Consider the following 21,800-nt stretch of genomic DNA (forward strand, 5'->3'; position numbering starts at 1 on the left):
CATCGTAGTGGCTTGGATGTAGAGGGCTGAACCAATGAGGAGGTTGGAAAAGGCTTCCTCTTTCGTCATCATCTTGCCACTTGAAACTAGGGAGTGGATAGTTTCGGAATCACCGTTAAAGAGAGAAGTGCTTTTGTTTAAACAATGAGGATCTTAAAGATATTCATTCTCATCGTGATCCTGATGGGATCTGGGAGGTTATGGTACAGAAACCCTGTAGAGGCAGGCGTGTTATTGATACCAATCCTAGGAGAGTTTCCCAATGGCTGAAGCTGTGTTCAGAGAACTGTTAGACCTGACTATCCAGGTCTCTCATGCCACTGTCACATGACCTGAATACGTGGAATTTAGACATAGAAAGTCTACATCCTGTGTTCTGACTTTAAGGTCAACTGCTTTATTTGTTTATTACTTAAAACATATTTTTTAAAAGAAGGAATGCTGTGGTCTTGAAACACCTTGATTGCTGAAGAACAGAATTTACCCTGCATACAGCCATTTTGTATGCCATGTTGTAAGATATAGGGACATATGTATTGAATGGGACAGAGAAACTGGCCTTTAGTCTTGGATGCAGAAAACAGGACCAAACAGCAGCATCTTTGTATTTTACTCAAATCTGTAGAGTTCTCTCATGCCAAAACAGTGGTGTCTAGTATGGAGTGAGAGAAAAGTCCTGAGCTGTCTCCCAGGACTCAGGGTGATAAACCAGGTGATCCAGAGGACCTGGGGTTTTTCCTTTTGTGGGGCCTGCAGGGAGACAGTTTGTTGGAGTGGAAAGGGTGTGAATGAATCTGGCATTATGTCATTCAAGGAGAAGATAGCTATTTCACTGGTGTGAGATTTTGTTGTTTTGTTTTGGAGACAGAGCCTCATTGTTTAGCTAAGGCCCACTATGAACTCTCAATCCTCCTGTCTCAGTGTCTTGGGGCTGAGGTTACAAGGATGTACCACCACACCAGACTTCATTGTTTGGACCTTTTTTAAGGAATTATTTTTATTTATTTCTCTCTTGTTTGTGTGTATGAGAGAGATTGCAGGTGCTCCCAGAAGTGTGAGATGTAGCTGCCCCCTGGAGCTAGAGTTACAGGTGGTTGTGAACCATCCAGTGCAGGGATTGGGAACCATCAACCTCCAGTCAAAGCTCTTAACGTCTGAGCCATCTCCCTAGCTCCACCTGCCCACTGCCCACCCCAAACACACACACACACACACACACACACACACACACTGATTTTTTTTTTTTAACTCTTATTTATACTGCCCTTTGGGCCATGTGGCTTTGAGGAAGTCCCTTCAGCTTGCCAACCCTCAGTTTCCTTGGATAAAATAGGAATGGGAAACTCGGCTGGGAAGAGTAATTGGCATGAACACTTGGGGGCCATGTCTTTTTCGGACTAGCTACCGGTGAGCATTGGTTCACGTTCTCCCTTCGCCATCTTCCCAGCACACAGGACTGACTTCACAGCAGCAGACGTATGAGTTTTCTTGGAAGTTATGCCCAGGGAAGGGGATTCTGAAAGAGTATGACGGTAGCTTCAGAGAAATTGGGCAGACCTTGGATTCATCAACCTTTGTGTTTGGAATAAGATGAGATCTTTCCTTCTGACTCAAACTCTGCTTTATGTCTGTATTACCCGACTCCACCCCCACCTCACCCCCACTACGTCTATCCCTGAGATATACGCTTTATTCTGAGATACATGTCTGTATTAGCCAGCTCTCTGCCCCCCACATCTATCCCTGAAATATACACTTTATTCTGAGATGCATGTATGTATTACCCAGCTCCCCCATCCCCACCCCCGCAACACACACCTACCCCCTGAGACATACCACCAATTTTCTAGTTGAATTTTTAGTTCATTCTCACTACATTCAGTTAGTCACCTTTTAAAAGATTTAAGCCAAGGCTGGGGATGGAGTTCTTGCCTGGAGTTCAGGCCACACACAGGGCCCTGGATTCAATCCCCACCCTGGCATAAAATGTGATGTAGCTGAGTGAACCTAAAATCCCTGGGTAGGTGGAGGCAGAGGGTCAGAAGTTCAAGGTCAGTCTTGGATACGTGAGCGCCTTCTCAAAAGAAGAAAACATAAAGCCATTTAGCTTATGTGTGTAGTGTCTTAATTCCTCCTTAATTTCGTCTTGGAGGTTGCAAAGTTATATAAGGTAGTTCTAATGTTTACATTATTTTCATTTCTTTATAATTCAAATCTTCTTTCTTTTAAAGGAACAGAAATTGTACACTGTAATTTGATAGTGGGATTCAGATGTTTGAAATGATGGCGGCGCTGAGGGCCCTATCGTAAATCTTTCTAGAGGATTCCCTCTGGCTCTCGTCACCATGTCACCATCTCACCTTACAAATTTAGCTCCTGGAACTAGAAAAAACATGATGAGTGTTTGTTTAAGTTTATCTGTATTAATTTCCGGTTTTAGCTCTCCTGGCTTTGGAAAAACTTGTCATCCTAGACAGGAAAACCATGAAAGAGTTGTCTGTAGAGTTGTAGGATTGTGATAGAAAAGTGGTCCACCTCTGCATCAAAGCCAGGTCCTGAGGGGGTGGGGCAGTGCGGGAGGAAGGCTGTCTTAGCGGTCTGTCCCTCCTCCTGGGGTTGTTCAAGAAGGGGCTGTTCTGACCTTCACAGGTAGCAGCGTAACAAAGAAGCCTTGACTTCTCTCTACACAAATTTTGGTCAGTACCATCTTAAAACATTGGAAATGGAACACCATCTTTTAAAGTGACATGCCCCCGAGGAGCCATGGGTTGAATGTTGGTGGGAAGTGAGAAGTTCCTCCCATGTTTTAGGACAGGACCCAGACAGGGGACAACCAGACAGGGGACAACCAGACGGGGGACAGCCTCCAGGTAGAGTCGTTCCATCACTTCAGGGTGCCGAAGCAGTGGTTTCCTTTCCCAAGTCTCATCCACGTTAAAGTGTACTGACTGACAATGTATTCCTGCTGCCCTGAGTCCTCCCATCGTAATGGCTTCAAATTCTCTGCAATCAATTCTGTCTCGATATTTATCCCTACCCCAGAAAAAAACAGAAAATTTATAAAAGCAGATCTGCCCAGTTAATAACTACACAGAGTCAAATAAAAGTATCTTCTGACCCCATCACGTTTTTCCAGTTAAAAGAATCATAGTTTTATTTGACTCTAATAAAAGAAAAAGCAAATGATACCCCAAGCATTGCTGAAATTTAGACACCCACTTCCAGAGAACTACTGGGTTCTGTAAGACCCTTGTAGTGTGTGTGTGTGTGTGTGTGTGTGTGTGTGTGTGTGTCTGTGTGTTAGTTTGTGAAGATCTCTATAAGACTCTTGTAAAGTGTGTGTGTGTGTGTGTGTGTGTGTGTGTGGTTAGCTAGTGAAAAGCCTCTGCTATGACTCAGTAAGAACTCACTTGTCTAGCATGTGTGAATTAAATGGCAAGGCATCTATGTCCACTGTGCCTACAAGGCTAAAGTCAGCCCTGTGCGTGAACGTGCCCAACTTTTGTGGGCAGATCTGGTGCCCTGACACCTACAGCATTAGCTGCATCTTTTGGTATTTGTTGAGTATAATTAATTGAGTGTAACTGAATGTAAATTAGGGATAGGCCAGTTCCTGCAGAAGGGAAGGTTGACTGGTCACAGACTTCTGTTAGCATCGGGTTATAACTCCCTCCACCCAGGCTTCTCATTCGATTCGTTCTTGCTGCTTTCTTCCAAAAACTCCTCACGATTTCTGGTCCAATCATGGGATCGCATTCCCTTCTAGGTTTATTTCCTTCAGACAGCTGTCCTGAGAACTGAGAGGAAGGAAGGTGTTCTGTTTTGCTTTTACCTGCTCTTCACATTGTTTATCGCGCCTTCAAGCCATCAGTGAGCTCCTTTAGACCTAGCAGGCAGCCTTCATGCAGAGTTTCAAAACTGCAGCCTAGTCTCTTCCTGAGCCCTGCATTGTACAAGCACCTAACGTGATAAAAATTCTTTACTGTGCGACTGTGTTCTGGGAACATGCATTTGCAAATTGATACCAGCCCCTGGAATGTAGCTGTCTTCATTCTCCATTGCTTAAAGACAGGGGGGTGAACAGTACGTTTTTCTTTTCCATGGTCATTGGACAGGATCTTAAGAGCAGGTCTCTAGTGATTAAAACAAAGCAAAACAAATCTCTCCCATCTTTTGACTCTTGTCCTCTGCCTAGATGTGATTTATAGAGCCAAAGCATTGCTCATCTTTAAACTATACATGGGGGATAGACTTTTTCCAACACCCTTAATGCATTTGACAATAAAACATCATGGAACACATACTCTTTAAGTGTTTTGTGCAATTTCTTGCAAAGGACTGTCAGCAGAGTGGATAATTTAAGAGTCCAGTGGTCCAGAAACAGAGGAAAATTGTTTAATTCAAAAGCGTCGCTATTAGAAGCATTTTCCCCCTTTAAGAGAGGGCACAGCCCAAAGCATTTTACATGTGTGTTTTCTTTTAATAAATTTTATAATTGCTAACTAAAAGAGGGGAAAATGGAATTCTCATTAATGATCCCCAAATTTCAAAACCAGGGATGTCTGTCAACTTTCTGCTACTGTGAAAAATTATTGAGAAAAAAAAATCAAATGATAAGGAAGAAAGTCTGTTTGGTTTTGTGGTTTCCAAGAGTTCATTCCATGTTTCCCAAGAATTGTTGCTCTAGGTCTGTGGCGGAAAGGTGCCTATAGTAGGAGTGGTGGCGAGGAAGCAGAACGAAAGTGGAAGGGTCTGGAATCCCAGGGGCACGACCCCAGTCACCTAACTTCTTCCCTCCTTAAAATGCCAGCACATCCAGTAGAGCCACAGGCCAATGAACCAGCCCTTTCCATGTGGGCAAGGGCTACCTGGTAAGACCCTGTCTCAAAACAAATTTAAAACTTACAGTTACTACTTTGAAAATATAAATATAATATGTAAGTTATATGTATGTCTTTTGAGTTTGTCACATTATTTGATAAAGAATTTACTACATTTGATTTTATTTGAATGGAATTTTTTTACATAGATAAATTGACAGCAATTTTTATTCTTTTAATGACCAAAGGAAGCTTGCTCTCTTCTCAGATTTAGAGTTTATCCTCAGAGTGTTCTTTACTCCTGTTTGTCCTCGTGTTCACAAGTAAACTGACTTCTATTTATTTCTCTGGTGTTATCCCGAACGGTTACAGGTTCTTGTAAGAAGACAAAGCCCCACTGTATCAGAAATCCAGACGTTATGTCTGATAGTTAAAATGAGCATCCTATAGAGTACGCTCCTCATGAGCCATGCTACATTTCATGCCACACAATCCTGGGAGGCTTATTTTACCCTTAGGAAGTCACGACCCAAAGCCAGGCTGGGTCAGAGATGGAGGTGTCAATCTGATATAGGTCTGGGTGGGGCCTGCTGTGCAGACTATGCTCATGTGGGACAATGCTCTTGCACCCTATAAAAACTTCTCACTTGTATTGGTTTAATAAAACCCTGATTGGCCAGTAGCCAGGCAGGAAGTATATGCAGGGCAACCAGACTAGGAGGAATTCTGGGAAGAGAAAAGGCTCAGACTGTAGTTGCCACCCAGACGTAGAGGATGCAAGATGGAAATGCTGCACTGAGAAAAGTACCAAGCCACGTGGCTAAACCAAGATAAGAATTATGGGTTATACAGTTGTAAGAGCTAGTTAATAATGAGCCTGAGCTAATAGGTCAAACAGATAATAATTAATATAAGCCTCTGTGGGTTTCTTTGGGACTGAACGGATGTGGGACCAGACAGGACAGAAACTTCTGTTTTCACTATGCTGCCTCTACCATAAATAGTGTAAATTGTCCCTGGGTGGGGGAGGGGCAGAGGTGCTGCGCATTGAACCCAGGGCTTCAAGCACGCTAAGCAAGCACTCTACCACTGAATTATATCTCCAGTCCTTTTGCTTTTTAATTTTGAGACCACGTCTGACTACCTTCCCTAGACTGGCCCTGCCTTAGCCTCCTGAGTAACTAGGACTTCAGGCTACCAGACCTAACTAGAATTGTCTTAAGTTACTCTTATATTTATATCTCTATTTTTAGTTACATTCATGAGACAGGATTATGCTATGTAGCCTAGACTTTGCTATGTAGCCTAGGATAGCTTTAAGCTATTTATTCTCCTGCCTCAGCTTTCTAAGTGCTGGGTTTACAGGACTAGACTACCACATCCAGCTAATTCTGTATTTGTTTTTTGTAGATCACAGTATGATGCCTGGGGTGCTTGAAGAGACTGCTTAGATTGTTTCTGTGTTCTTTGTGAGATCCCAAGCAGGGTGCCTTGTTAAACTGAGCTTCTATATATCCCTGGTTAACAGCTTAAGTGAACATTGACATTCCTCTGATGTAAAATATGAAAGAACCCCCACTGAGATGCTTGAGGCTGTGCAACAGGTCACTTGCTTATTGACTCCCGACTTCCTTGGGCAATACCTGATGGGCACCATGATTCAGTGTGCTGGGTTTTTACAAAGACCAGTTGTTTATAATTGGCAATATGCTCTAAGCCTTTCCCTATTCAATGTTTCTGCAGGGAAGCCAAGAGAGGGCTCTCCTGGGGTCCCCAGGAAAGGACTCATTACAGGAGAGAATGTGAATCTTGTTGCTGCAGCTCTGCGGATACAGGTTTGTTTGACGCGGCCATTTGAGTTTGGGTGTCTTGTTAGTGGCTGCTAGTGTTTTCTGCCTATCGGGTACAGTGTCAGGCGCTTCACATACTGGGGGTCAAAGCCACCTGATGTTTGGAAATGGGGACTCATAGAAGCCTTCTGTTTGCCACCTTCACATGATGACTGCATGGCATATGCCCTAGGTACTGTCTGTATAATGCATCACCTCTCAAACATAGCAGAGCCAAACCTGAAACAGGTGGTGTCCCATAGCTTTCCTGCATCCAACACCTGGGAGCTGGCCAGCTGTGTGGTTCAAGCCTCTCAGATGATTGAAATCAAGATGTCATCCAGGGTTCTGTTGAGGGCTGAGAATTCACTTCCGAGATAGCACGGCCACACGTGGCTGTCAGCATGCGACCCTAAGCTCCTTTTTGGCTGTTGAGTGGATGCTTTTATCCCTCATGGGCCTCTCCATAGGGCTGCGTGCATTGCTGCAGCTAACTTCACCCACCGTGAGTGACCCACAAACTGAGCAAAGGATCTGTTTTGAGGTGTACTTTCTGAAGGAAATCACATGGTGCCACTCTTTGCTTTTGTTAGAAGCAAATCACCTAGCCTTCTTAGAGGGAAAGCGCATCTGGCTATTTAAAAGCTTGTTGGCGTCTTTTCAAGCCACCATCATCCGTGTAGCCTAAACCCTGAAGCTCCCAGCTCTTAACTATGGCTACTGAGCATTCTGAGGGTTCCAGAGCCTGTGGGGCTACATCTGTTTATCTTAATTTCACATACATATGGATGTACGTATATCACTGTTGAGTAATTCGGTTTCTGTGTACGTTTCAACTGACCGCAGAAGGATTGTATTGGAAATGGCATTACGTATTTTGGAATCTGGATGTCCAAGTTCATCTTTCATGTAGGCTTACGTTGTCTTGTTGTCTTCGTTTTTTTCTTTTCTTATTGAGATGAAGAATCCATCCAAGGAGATGGCTCAGTCAAGAAAATGCTTGGTCCACAAACCAAGCGGCCTGAGTTTGAACCCCAATACCCCCATAAAAAGCTGGGAGCAGTGGTAATCCCAGCATGAGAGAGAAAAAGAGAGGGAGAGAGAGAGAGAGAGAGAGAGAGAGAGAAAGGATATCTGGGGCTTGCTGGGAAGACAGTATAGTTCTGTTCAGTGGAAGATCGTGTCTCAAAACTAAGGTGGTAGGGCTGGAGTGGTGGCTCGGTGGCTAGAAGCAATGACTGCTCTAACAGAGGATCCAATTTTGGTTCCCAGCATCCAGATGGCAGCTCACAACCATCTATAGCTCCAGTTCCATGGGATCCAGGGCTCTCTTCTGCCCTCCCCAAGCTTTCTGTACCCTATGGTGGTGCATCGATGGTGCATGCAGGGAAAACACCCACACACATGTAATAAAAAATCAATTAGTTAATTATAAAAACATGAGCTGGAGAGCAATAGAAGAAACTCTATCTGATGTTAACCTGTGGCCACCATCTATAAGCACACATACATACATAAGTAAAACCTTTTTTAAAAATCCATTCAGAATCATTTTATCTGTATTCTTGGTATCTTTTGTGAATAGTTAAGCTATTTTAGCAATGCATAGATCTACAAGCCCGTAAACAAAGCCTGCAGGGCTAATTGCATGTGAATCTCATTGTTGCTTCTATTAGACGATGATTTTCTTGATTTGGGATTCCTTTGGCTTTGTAACCCCCTTGCAGTATTCCTGTAGTTTATGTGGGTGACCTGCCACCCTCACTTCCCTATGGTCTTTCTCCCCTTTTCTCCTGAAGAACATGGTCAGCAGTGGCAGGAGATGGCTCCGAGAACAGCAGCATCGGAGGTGGCGACTCCACTGCTTGAAACTGCAGCCTCTCTCCCCCGTCCCCAGGTAGGTGGCAGTGCTTGGCTTGTACCGATGGCGGCTCATTCGAGTGACACGGAGCTCCATTCAGTCAAAGATGGGAGGCGTAACTCAAGGCTTTTGAGTGATTGCTTATCATGGCCTCATGTAGTCCAGGCTGATCTTGTACTCACTATGTAGACAAGGGTGACACGAACATCCCATCATCTTGCCTCTATTCCCCAAGGACTGGGACTATACTCGTGTACCACCTGGTTTTGTGCGGTGCTAGAGTATTGGGGATGAAAACCAGGACTTCATGCATTCTAAGCAACATGAACTACCTGAGCTACATTACCAGCCCCCGTATTTGGATTTTGGCATTGGATAATTTCCTCTAATCATCAAAGTGAGACAGCATTTCTCTATCATAAGTCCTCCCTGATTAAATCCTGATGAATGTGCTTGCCTTATTTTATTAATATTAAGGTCGCATATCATTTCATTTTGTCTTAGCAGTGTATCCTATATTAAATGGACACGTACAAACTGGTTTTCTTCATCATGCAGAAAGCATTGTCCTTATCTGACAGAATATAGGTCATGTTCCATTTGGCAAGTTTTGAGCAGGACTAGGAACACCCAGGAGATGGATCAACTTAGTGCAACAGGCAGATGTTTTTCTAGTCTTAGGGGAAATGACCAAACAAGCCACACACACTCACATGGGAACTACGTTCCGCTTTCTCCAGGACTGTCCCCTAAGACGTGGTGATCAGGATGGGTGTTTTCCCCAGTAACTTGATGAGTCTGAGTTACATAGTCTCGTTGTACAATTAGTACACACTACAGGATATAATCTTAGTGAGTGATTTTGAATGATCCCTGTGATATGGTATTCAAACCAGGGTCACTGCTGACCGCCTTGTTCCAGTGAGTTGGCCACACAACCTTATCCAGGTTTGTGTGATACCTGAGCCCCAGAGCATCCCACCCAACAATGCTGGGATACAGAGAGTGTTGAATGGCTAAAACCTCCAGCAACTGGCTGAGTTTTTCACGTGGCTATGAATTCTTTGGGGGAGGTAGCAAGGAGAAGCACATCTTAAGGTCTAGGCCAGGCTAGTCTCAAACTCACAGTAATGCTCCTGCCTCAACCTCCCAAGTACTAGAATCACAGGCATGCCTGTGATTGGCTCTCAGAATTGGCTCTCAGAATTGACCTCTTTTCTCTTCTACAGTCAGTTGTCTACCGGTTAAGCATCCCCATGAGATTGTTTTTCCCTTCACAATAGACTATAATATGTCATAGGCATGCTTGCTTTGAGTCATTAACACAAATTCTAAGAAGGAATACTATTCTTTATAACTTCATCCTATCATTGCACAATTAATTGTGAAACATATCTTCCTTTTTGATTGGTTTTTACAAGCATGCCATTACAGTACATTTGCAGAAAGCAAAAAATAATTATTATTATTATTGTTATTATTTATATAATTTATCTATTATTAAGATAGATTCTCTTAAGCTGTGTACCAAAATCTTCCAAAGTGGATTTTACTTAGGGAGGGGCACTTTAGTTATTTAGCCAAATGCAATTTCTAGAGCCCCTGGCTGGGGAAAGGAAGGCAGGCTGTATAGTTTATAAATCACTAAAAAAAAAAAAAAAAATGGAAATGAGCCTGTAATTCCAGCATATGAGACAATAAAGCAGAGGATTGGGAGTTTTAAGGCCAATCAGGTCCCCATCCAAACAAACAAAAATCAAAATTGATGTCTCTGTGGCTCTTAAGGTAATAAAGTAACAAACATGGAAAATCTCCAAGGTTTAGCGCCTCAGTTTCAGAGATGACAGAAGGAGAAACACTGTAGCTGGGAAGACAAGATAAAACAAGATTCCAGGAGCTCAGGGTGGGCCAGAAGAGAGATAGAAAGATCTATGCCAGGGACTTGGGGAGGGCATCACCCGACAGAAAGCCAAGAGTTCAGCCTACATGGACCCTAAAGCATCACTCTCTTCTCCCAGCTTCCCAGATACCCTCCAGAGCAGTGAGGATGGCATGTTTACTATTATCTCCTATCCCAAGGTCAGACTGTCCTGGTCCTCTTGTCTAAAGAGAATGATGATAGAGCCGTATGGAGGCTGAGCAGATTGTCAGCAACACAGAACAGTTGCAGCTGAGGAACTGCCTTTAGCAGCGAGGGTGGTCTCCTGCTGCCCTCAAAGACCACTGTGTCCTCGAGACTGTCAGGGAACGGTTGCCCTCTCATGTGTGATGCTCAAGGGTCTGGGAACAAGTGTGCCGTCAGTACTCCATCTTAGACAGATGTTCAGTGGGATAAATGGACAGGCTGGCCCCGAATAAGAGAGATGTCTGGGCATAACGGCCACAGAGGTGTTCTCTGTGGTCCACAGTACGCACATTGGTGCTGAGAACCCCTGTAATATCAACAACTGTTTGCTCACCTCATAGTCAAGTCTGGTGCCCGGCCACCCTCCTCATGAAGGTCCTGACTCTCCAGTCTGAGATTGAGTGTCAGGTACTGCATCCTTTCATGAACTATTACATAATGGATGAAATATTTTGAAATATTATTTTTGGACTGGAAATGGGAAAGAGAGAAAGTATGAACGGAGATGAAAGAAAATAGCATTTCCATATTTCTGAATAGCCAAGAGACACGTTGCCTAGCCACGTGGGAGAGCCTCATGCACTGGCCTTTCTACCCTCCCGCCGACTCACGGAGCTTGGTGTTCTAGAATGGGTTTACCATAGCCATAGTGCAAAGAACACAATTGCCCTCTCCGTGGTATCTTTGTGCCTGACACTAGGATCTTGGTTAAGTGTTCTGTAATAATATCTCAAAAAAAAAAAAGTAAAAAAGAAAGAGAGAAAGTCACTTTCTCATGCATCTTAATTGCTAGCAGTTGTGTTTAATTCTGCCTGGGAAAAGGGACCACAAAGCAATTGGGTTGATTTAAGGGTTGGCGGCGTGCACGGATGCTTTTCCCTCGAGCGCCGCCGACCACCTAAGCTGAGGCGATTGCCTCCTTCATGCTTCTTTCTCTCCCTCCAGTGATATTGAGATTTCAAGAGGACAGACTCCAAAAGCTGTGGATGTTCTCGCCAAAGAGATAGGGTTGTTTGCAGAGGAAATTGAAGTCTACGGCAGGAGCAAAGCCAAAGTCCGTTTGTCCCTGCTGGAGAGGTTAAAGGATCAAAAGGACGGAAAATATGTCCTGGTTGCTGGGTAAGCCTCCACTATACATTGAGGAGACATATTTCCAGAACTGTCCTCCGTGTTACCTCTGTCCCCCTGTCCCCGAAGCACATTGTGTTGTCAGTTTTGTCCTGGCTCCTTTTTGTTTCCATTGACAGGCCTCCATCTGCCACAAGGTAAGACTCCTCATCCCCAGGCCTGAGCAAATTCATCTCTATTCTGTATAGAGACTAACAAGCTGCTAATTTTACTGGTTTACTTTTCAATTTTTTTTTATTTATGATCCTGAGTCTCAAACCCCAAGTCTGTCCTTCTATAGGCAAGGGCTCTACCTCTGAACTATACCACCAATCAAAACAGAAGTGGCTTCTTTTGGCGGTGGTGGAGAACAAACCTGGGTCTTCATGCATGCTGAGCAAGGGCTGTCACAGAGCTATACTCCCCGCCCCCAGGGTTTTATTTTCCTTACCCTATACTTGATATGGCTCCCTGGGCTTCTGCCCCTCCCACCAAGTTGTACATTCTGTAGCCCAGAATGCCCTTGACCTTTCAGCCTCCTGCTTCTATCTGCTAAGTGCTGAGGCTGCAGGCGTGTGTGACCGTCCCCAGCTGTCCTAAACATTTAAATTCCATTTTTCATGATAAGAAACATCAGAATAACAATTGGAAGCATATTATTTTGAACTGAGTAAGGGCTTGAGAAGTATGTTATTTGGTATTCTGCTTTCAAATTATGTTTTAAGATGCCTTGTGAAATGTACATTCTCTTGTTACTGTCTTGGTGGTTCATCTTCATGTGGACCTTACAAAACTTTATCACATTCCAAACTAAGGTTGGGCCATTTTCACTTGTCTTGGCTATTACATAAAAAATTAATTGGTCCTTTTTATGAAAGGGGGACAGTTGTTGTTGTTCTCTTTTTAAAAATATATTTGCTAGCAGAATTAGACAATTGGAGATTTGAACTGTTTATTCATTGTGACATTAGAGAACATCAAGAAACATATGAATTCTTGTGTGGTCTTGTAATTTTATGCAGTTGACTGTTGCCTGTATAGGTAGGTAGGTAAGGAGATGGGTGGGTGGATAGATAGATAGATAGATAGATAGATAGATAGATAGATGGATGAGGCTTGAGATACAAAATCCATTTATGTCTCAGACAGAGACATTTCTTAGCTGTGGACTTGACTTCTAGTTAATTTAGGTTATTTATTTATTTATCCATGTTAGTTATCCATGTGATTGCTTTCTGCTTTCTTTTTGTTGGTTGTTGTCCTGGTTGGTTTTGAGCTTTTTGTTTGCTTGCTTGCTTGTTTTGCTTTTTGTCAGCCAACACAAGCTAGGGCTATCTAAGAAGAGGGATTCTCATTTGAGAAAATGCCCCATCATATTGGCCTGTAGGCAGATCTGTGGCCCATCTTTGTGTGTGTGGATGATTGATGTGAGAGGGTACATCCCACCATAGGTGGTGCTGAACAGGCCGGCTAAGCAAGCCAATAAGCAGCATTTCTCCATGGTCTTTGCTTTACTTCCTGCCTTCAAGTTCCTGCCTTGAGTTCCTGACCTGGCTTCTTCAATGATGGAGTATGATCTGAGACTTATAAAATGAAGTAACCCTTTCCTCCCCAAAATGTTTTTGATCTCATAATCTTTTACCATAGCAATAGAAAGCAAACTAAGACAGTTATAAAAAATAATGTAGTCTTGCTATAAGAATTTTCTAAAAATACTGAAAATAAACAAGAGAATAAAATATTACAAGTTCTACCACCCAGGGAAACAGTTTCTCAGGTCAGGGTGGCCTCAGACTGATAAATAGGTCCTTCCTTAGATGCGGTCACATATGTGCTCAGTGGCACACTTCTGCAGTGAGCTAGTGCACACTATGTTTTCATGGCCGTGTGACAAGTATTCTGCTGTTTATGTGTGAGTTTCTTTTCAGTGCCTCCAGCTCCTTGTTCTCAGTGAGGCACGGAAGTTAAGGTGTCTCACCATCACTAGCATAGAGAGTTTCTAGTTCTAGTGTATTGAAGAGGGAAAATACTTGACAGTGGGATAGAGATGGTCTACAGTTTATTCCCCTACCAATGGACATTTCCATTGCTTTCAAGTTTGGGATCACTGGAAACCATGCTAAAATGAATAGTCCTGGACATACATGTTTGTGCATTTGTCTCTCTAGGAAGTTTCTCTAGAAGGGAAATCACTTGCCATGAACTTTTAGTATCTGCAGATTGGTTCAGGTTCCTGAGGACACCAAACTATGACATCCAAGCCCTTCCTGTAAAAATGTTGTAGAATTTGTATGTAATTTATAAGTATCATTTTATAAACATTAAACCTATGTTCATTAGATTGCCTATGGTAGTTAATACAGCACAAGAGCTATGCAAATATATATTATCCTATCTTGTTTATGGAATAATGACAAAGAAGTCTGTACTTGTTCAATACAGTTTTTCTTTTTTCCAACAATTCGGTGTAGCACCTCCATTGTCTGCGATTTAAATGTTGCCCCTCAGGCACCCAGCATTTGTACTCCCCAAGTACCTTTCTAATCTGAGAACCCAACCTTTATATCCTTATACCTGAGTTTAGAGACGTTGGTCCTATCTGCGGGGACTCTACAGGCTCTACCACTAAAAGGAGAAGCAGGAGAGCCTCATCGTTCCTCCACTCCTGCATCTGAGTGTGGAGCATCTTCTGGCTAAGGTTGCTCTTAGACAATCTGCTTGATAGAAGGTTGCAATGAGCAAGCACATTTTCGGACACAGAGATATTTACAAGCCCCTTCTAGCTGGGAAAGGAGGAACTTGAAGTAGATAACTCCCCCCAAAAACACACATACTTTTTGAGGTACACACCCGCACTTGAATAAGACGGCTTATAGACGGGGGTCTCTAAAGAAACATACACATATCTTTTGTATCTGGTACATGGATTTGCTTTTCTTCTCCAGACTTTAAATAGTCTTGGTGAGTTTTGCTGAATTTTCTCTCTGTGGTTCAGTCCAGAAGACTTGGGACAGGAGCTGTCGCTCAGTTGTGGAGCTCTTCCTTAGCATATGTGAGGCCTTGGGTTCAATCTCCAGACCCTTTAGGATAAGATCCAAGGATCTCAGGAGAAATGTGTTATCTGATAATAAAGGAAGATTCATGATGCATTATTTTTCCTCATGAAGTGGCTGTGATATACTCCATCTGGGGCTTGTCCATTTTGGAAATGATGCCGAGATTTAGACACGACCCCGCCTTGAGCTAAGAACAGAGTTGACATGTCTTAAACAATGATATTGTTATCACGTTCCCCATGTGGGGGTTAAGCCATTAAGGCCTGGCCTCCAGCCACATACTAGATCCAACTTCTTAAGTCTGGAGTCATGTCATCAATGTGGTGGTTACCGAACCAAGAAGGAAAAAAAAGAGGACAGCAGTGAAGGGATTGTGAACGCACAGCCATCTGAAGTTAGTGCAGAAAGCACATAATAGACCTGACGTGTCCTTGGCAGTGCACAGCCTTGGTCCGTCATGCTTCTTGAATGTACTACATGTCCACTTTGTCCTGGGCATGCCATCACACAACACATCACCAATTAAAGTCCCTGAGACACATGAGCTCAAAGTTAGAGTTCTAGCTGTACATGTTTTCTACTCTGATAGAAATACACTGGTTTAACTATGGAGGAGGAAGGCTTTTGATATTTAATATTTTCTTTCCATCATTTTTAGCTTCTAAGTATCTTTAGGTTGTATTGTGTTAGAGTGTTTGATTTTTCAAAGGTTGAGTTTCTGACTTGAGTTTCGTGAAAAAAAAATGATTAGATGAATTTAGCTTGGGATTAGAACAGAATTTCTATCAATTTCTACAGTGGCCCTAAATATGCTTCTGCTATTTTTGTATGACATATTTATGCAAAGCAGCGTTCTCATCATTGATGATTATTAAGTCAAAATGTCTTTCAACCCAAAAAAATGTCGAAGATGGCTTGTATCCTATAGTATTGAATATGCATCCAAGGTTTAATTCTTATATTAAAAACCATTGCATGTCCATCTTAGTATGCGAATTCAGTTTCCTTTTTAATAAATGGTAAAATTACATATACACAAACAAATTGAGTTTTTACATTTATAATTATTTATTAATTAATGTTTGATTTGCGTGCCTATTTTGTATACCTGAGATTACACAAAAATTCCTTGGTTGAAAAGATTCACAGGTGAAGTAGTATTAGGAAGCCCTGGGCTAGACAACCCTGGGCAGCTTGGATCACTCCCAGCAGTCCACACTCAGTGAAACATTGCTCCGCATTGCCCCATTGCTACATGGTATGTGTGACCCAGCCGGAGCAAGCATACCACGTAAATGAAAATGCAAACTGAACTAGAGTCCTCAAGGGCAGATTTAATGACAGGCAGGCAATCATTCTTTCCCTGAGAATGCATTAAACCCTCTCTGTTGGAAGGGGTCTAACTTTCTGCTCTATTCAAAACCATACAGCAAAGCAAAAGACAACCTGGGAAGGTGGTGTTGTTGAGTCCTGAGCACACCCATGACGAAATGTATGGTTTCTAGAGAGCCCATGCCACGCTGTGTTCTACACGAATAAACAAATTCAGGAGTCAGGTGAGGTGGCACATGCCTTGAATCCTATCCCTTGGGAGACAGATATAGTTTGGTTATTAGTTTAAGGCTAGTGTTCTCTACCAAGCGAGTTCCAGGCCAACCAGGCTTCACAATGAGATCCTGACTCAATTAAATTAACTACTTAATTCTCCTTCAAATACAATGCCTGATATATTTATCAGTGTGTTAACTAGTTTTGGCAGCTGGGTGATTGACATCAGACATATGGTTATAATCTAAAAATGGAAACTGAAATTTGACATAAAAGTCACCTCCCTTCTTTTTTTTTTTTTTTTTTTTTTTTTGCTTTAGATGAAAAGCTAGAGGGAAATGATGATATCAACTCTTCCATGCACTGTGGCAGTTTTTAAGAATATAAATGGCCCCTCAAAGGAGAAATATTCTTCCCCATTTTTTGAAATTCTCTTTTTATTTGGAAAATAATATTGAACTCTTATGGAAAGCTCAGCATAAAGAAAAGTCAGAAGAAGGAGAAACTAAACTATCTCACTGCTCAGAAGTGTTCATTTTTTTTTTTCTGTTTCCTCCCAGGATTTTACCTTTGTTATGCCCATTCTGTTTACATTAAAGATCACATTAGAAATAACATTAGCATCCTCCCGTTCTTTCTGAATTCTGTAGTATAACATTCTACCATATTTTAGAGACTTCAGATACCCAACAAAGTTTTTAAAAAATTCATCTAAACCTATCAACGGTGGGATGAAAATATGGAAGAGTGGAGGTTTCATTCTTTTTTAATTGAATTGTTGATAATTCAAATGGAGACCAGATTAGCCCCCAGTCCCACCATTTTTAAAAGCCATTCTTCAGGTTGTAGGATTTCATCTTTGGAGGGAATGACCTGCCCTCCCATCGGCTACACATCGCACGATGTTTACACCTATACACGGCTGTATTTGCTTTGCCTGACAAAATGAAAAGTATTGGGAATTGCCCGGGGAAATGCGCCAAAAGGTTCTTAGGGACTCTGGAGTTTTCCATATTTTCCCAGTTACACTAGTGAAAAGGGATTTTGTGTGAGAACTTGACATGGGGTGCAGCTGCAAGCCTTTTAAATATGTCCTGGGCCTCGTTTGGTCCGGCACCATCTAGAAGATTCTAGAATGTCTGAATTCAATGGACAAAAGGGTTTTTAAAAGTCCAAACTGCTCCATGAATATAGACTGAATTTCTCACTGGAGGAAAAATGGAGATTCTCTGTGTCAGTTTTGTTTTATTTTGCTTTTTCAGAATGCTAAATATCCGATTTAAAATTTCTTTCTTTGAATGTTTCAACCCTTTATTTTGGTGCAACTTAAGAGAAACTGTCCTGACTTTGTAAGACTTTCCCTTTCTCAAGCCGCCATTTGAACATCTGTGAGGTTTTCTTTAAGTTGTACTGATGGCAGAAGAGGACGTGGATCATTAGAAGAAACAAGTGCCAACACAGCCTTTGAACTCTTCACCTCCATCAGCTATAATGGGGAAAACACCCAGATGGACCGTCACATTTACTGTTAGATAGTAAAGGGCTTTTAAAACCTTCACCGCCATAAAGATGCCTGGGATGAGTGATGTATATTTATAGCTGTTTGTGCATGTAGCTTTGGAGGTCACGGTCAGGCCATGCATAGCTGGTGCCCATGATACTGTTTGACAAAACTCAATTTTAAATGGTACTCCAGATCTTTACCTTTGTCTCTGCATAAGAAACCCCTCTGGCTTTTGAATCAACTTTTTCCAGTTGTCACAGGCTATCTTGATGAATCCTACTGTCATTAACAGCAAACAGTACTTAGCTAAGAAAAGGCTTCATAATATTGTCAGACATTTTTGTTGTTGATGATGATGATATAGTGGCCTGGTCAGGTGACACTAATGCAAGAAGTGGAGGCTTTTTTTCTTCACCTTAGCATGTCAAAACTTTTATTATAATGTCATCTGAAAAGTCACAAAAATCAGGAAGGCAACTGGAGCTCAGAGATGGTGAGGAAAGCTCCCGGTCCCATTTCCACAACAAAGAGACTTCCTAGAAACAGAAAGGGAAACTTTACTCTTTTTGAAACCAACCTGATAATTTGGGATCGGAGCTAAGGATATGGGGGAAAAATTAAACCAAATTTTGATATCAAATGCAGAGGTGGGGAGAAATAAAATTTTATTGCAGCTGTCCTTTATTGCTTCCAATAAATACTTCCTACTTTGTGACTTTTGCTGCATTGTGTTCGTTGGCAGCAAGCTCAACAGTCATGTGTTTCCAATTAAGAATTGGATGGCTGGCTGAAGTTTGAGGTCATCCCTGGGCGTGTCTTCCTCAGCTCTGCCAGCATATCCTTAGGAGAGAAAATGGGATCCTCCGTGTGACATAAAGCGCAGCTTTACGAACAATGGGTGGCTTTTGCAAGCCAGTGATGTCTGTGGGCTTTGCCTTTCTTTCATTTGTGTTGTATTTACTTCAGTGTGAACTTAACTCAGAGCCTTGAGTAATGGTTCTCCTCATACTGTGCTATTTAGACAGGTGGACATGGGTGTGATAAGCCCTCTTCCTGTGACCTGGGCATTTCCGGTTTATTTCATCAATACCTAAACTGGCTCATCAGAAATCCCTGCTGTATAGAAGTCAACAGCGACCTCCTTGTCACTAAACTCCTCAGTTCTTCTTGGTCCGCACCTTGCTTCAGTCCCTGGTGGCTCTTCATCTCTAGAAGTGGTCTTTCTCAGCCTCCTTCCGAGCTATGTCATGTCCTGTTTTCTCCAGATTTCCTTCTTTGATTCTTTTTTTTATTTATTTATTTTTTTAAATTTATTTGTTTATTAAAGATTTCTGTCTCTTCCCAGCCACCGCCTCCCATTTCCCTCCCCCTCCCCCAATTAAGTCCCCCCCCCCGATTCTTTTTTTTTTTTTTTTGCCTTTTCTGACTGTTCCTTAAAGGAAAACGTACCCAATGGTCCTATTCTCATTTTTTTCTTACCCAGTTGGAGCTTTGAAATGTCGCCTGTGGCCCCACCTTCCATCTGGAGGAGAAACCAGCTAGAGCAGATGAAAGACCAGAGTGCAATGCCTTGTCTTTGGCTCATTTCATCCAGGGAATATTTATCTGATAGCCACATCCCAGCTTAGCTGTGAGGTCTGCAGGAAGCTTCCCTTGGTTTCTGAAGTGAGCGGAAGCTCGTTCCGATGCTCTTAATACAGCACTTGCCCTGTTTCCCCTTCTTGCTGTTTATCACAGTTGCTATATTCACTGAATTATCTGTATCTCCCATCAGTTAGACATCCTGGGAGGGAGACACAGGGTCTGACATGGTCGCCTTTGTGTTCCAGGATCTAGCCCAGACCCTGACTCGTGATAGTACTGAATAAATATTTATTGTATGAATGGGCGACGGATCGTGTCGCTGGGTTACTCTGAGATAGCTGGGGACAAAGATGTATCTGAAGGAATGCCTTCCTCCTCATGATAACATCACCAGGTTTTGTAGGTTAGAAAAAAACTCTGTCCATAAGCTTTGTTATAACTGAGTTTCCTAGACACCCTGGCTCACACCATTTAACTCATAAAAGATGAGGTTGTAAGCATTGAAGAGAAAATTTAAGGAATTTTAGTGATGGTTAAAGTATACTGTAGGATGGTGCTATGGGACCTTACTCGGGAATGAAATATCACAAAATGCAGCAATATTATGACCATGCGAAAATATGTCTTTGTGTGGTATCCTGGAAGGTCAGCTCCTCCGTGCAGGGGTTTCCTCCTGGGTGTGCAGTGGGACTCGGACTTTCTCATCCAGCATTTGAAAGCCTGTTGTATAGGAAAGGAGTCAACAAGCGGATCTACACTTTTGACATTGATTCACAATGTTGGCTTCTATAAAATTTCTAATCACAAAGCACATAGTTTAGTTAAACAAGAAAAGATTTGTTAAAAACCTCAGTGATTTAAGGAAGTTTATGGTTTCGTGTGTTGGGCCAAGTTATGAGGTGTATGTGGACCACGGGCCCCGGATTAGTGGGACCTCCTAAGATGTAGGCAACAACAGGGATTCAGATGTCTCCTTTGGAACAAGAGACTTACCTATAAAACCTGTACCTAGAAATGTCACCTAGTGGGCTCGCTTTGGCAGCACATATACTAAAATTAGAACCATACAAGGAAGATTAGCATGGCCCCTGCACAAGGATGCCATGCAAATCCACGAAGCATTCAAATTCCAATATCCATTAAAACACGTATGGGAACACACACGTACATACACACACACATACACACACACACACACACACACACACACAATGTCACCTGGCAATAATGAGCTCATGTCTACCTGTTGGATATGGTGGGATCCAGACCTGGCCATGAGCATCTGGTACCTGGGCCAGTAGGGACTTTGGGATCCCTTCTAATCTTGAGACTCTGGCCCTACCTCACTCACTCAGCAACCTTTGACAAAGTCCTTTCGCCCACCTTACCCCTAATAAATAGCTCTGGAAAGCAAGAGACAGATAGCCCAAAAAGCCACCATGTCAAGTTGGTGGTTCCAACTATTTTAGCGACTAGCTTTGTGCCCCTCCATAAAATGAACATTGCCAACACTGTCGCCCAGGGACTCTCCTTTTTGACCATGTAGCCTTTCACTTTTGTGCCTCTGACTTAGGTTAAACTTGTCCCGTGTGCTACGCCTGGGAACAATCTAAGAAACTATGGTATCGAGTATGCGGGGCAAGCTCTGCTCACTGCCTATGTCCTTGGATTTGGACTTGAGATATCAGCTTGGTTTTCATAAGTGTTGTCTTGGAAATGCAATTAAATTCATTCATCTCCCTCCAAACTAGGATCACGCCCACCCCGCTTGGAGAAGGGAAGAGTACAGTTACCATTGGACTGGTGCAGGCCCTGACCGCCCACCTGCACGTCAACTCCTTCGCCTGTCTGAGGCAGCCTTCCCAGGGACCCACGTTTGGAGTGAAAGGTACCGATTTTCAGAGTAAAATTAGGGCCATAAAAGTTCCAACTGAACATGAGACACGAAGATGGAATTAAATGTTTGCAAAAGAGCTGGCTGATCATTCCTCTGTATCCCCTGAACACTCAGGCGTCACCCCAAGTTGAACCTCCTAGTGTGTAAAGGCATGCAGAGGTTGCTGCAGGACTGGGGTGGGGAGGTCGTCTGTGGAGCCCCAGGAAGCTGGTCCCTTGGCACTGTTGCTCAGAACTCCTGCCTCCAGCAGCATCTTCTGTATCATCCCCTTCTTCTCCTTCGTCAAGAGGTTTTGAAACTCTGCCCATCTCACTGGAGTCTAATCATCCCAGCCACAGTGAGAGGTCTTTTCCCGTACACAGATGAGCTCTTTGGGTCAGGCCCCAAGTCGCAGCTTGTGGGAGTTGCTGTGTGGGGCCAAGGAGCTCTGGAGAGGAGACAACTGGCTGTGTGCGGAGCCGTGAGGAAA

The 21,800-nt window shown here is 42.9% G+C and overlaps 1 protein-coding gene and 1 non-coding gene across 2 annotated transcripts in view; both read left to right on the forward strand.

Moving 5' to 3' along the window:
• The window catches only part of Mthfd1l (methylenetetrahydrofolate dehydrogenase (NADP+ dependent) 1 like), a 179,172-nt gene that overhangs the window by 35,083 nt on the left and 122,289 nt on the right, over positions 1-21,800 (forward strand). Inside the window, exons 9-12 of the mRNA XM_041680308.1 lie at positions 6,564-6,655; positions 8,449-8,546; positions 11,581-11,754; positions 21,186-21,322. Of these exons, the coding sequence (XP_041536242.1) occupies positions 6,564-6,655; positions 8,449-8,546; positions 11,581-11,754; positions 21,186-21,322 (501 nt within the window). The remainder of the gene's footprint in view (positions 1-6,563; positions 6,656-8,448; positions 8,547-11,580; positions 11,755-21,185; positions 21,323-21,800) is intronic.
• Positions 20,461-20,567, forward strand: LOC121466667. Its single transcript, XR_005976792.1, has one exon. It is a non-coding gene; the product is annotated as a U6 spliceosomal RNA (small nuclear RNA).

This window comes from Microtus oregoni, unplaced genomic scaffold (assembly GCF_018167655.1).
Source record: "Microtus oregoni isolate MIOR12 unplaced genomic scaffold, Mior012 000033F_ref0000390, whole genome shotgun sequence".
NCBI classification, from domain to species: Eukaryota; Metazoa; Chordata; class Mammalia; order Rodentia; family Cricetidae; genus Microtus; species Microtus oregoni.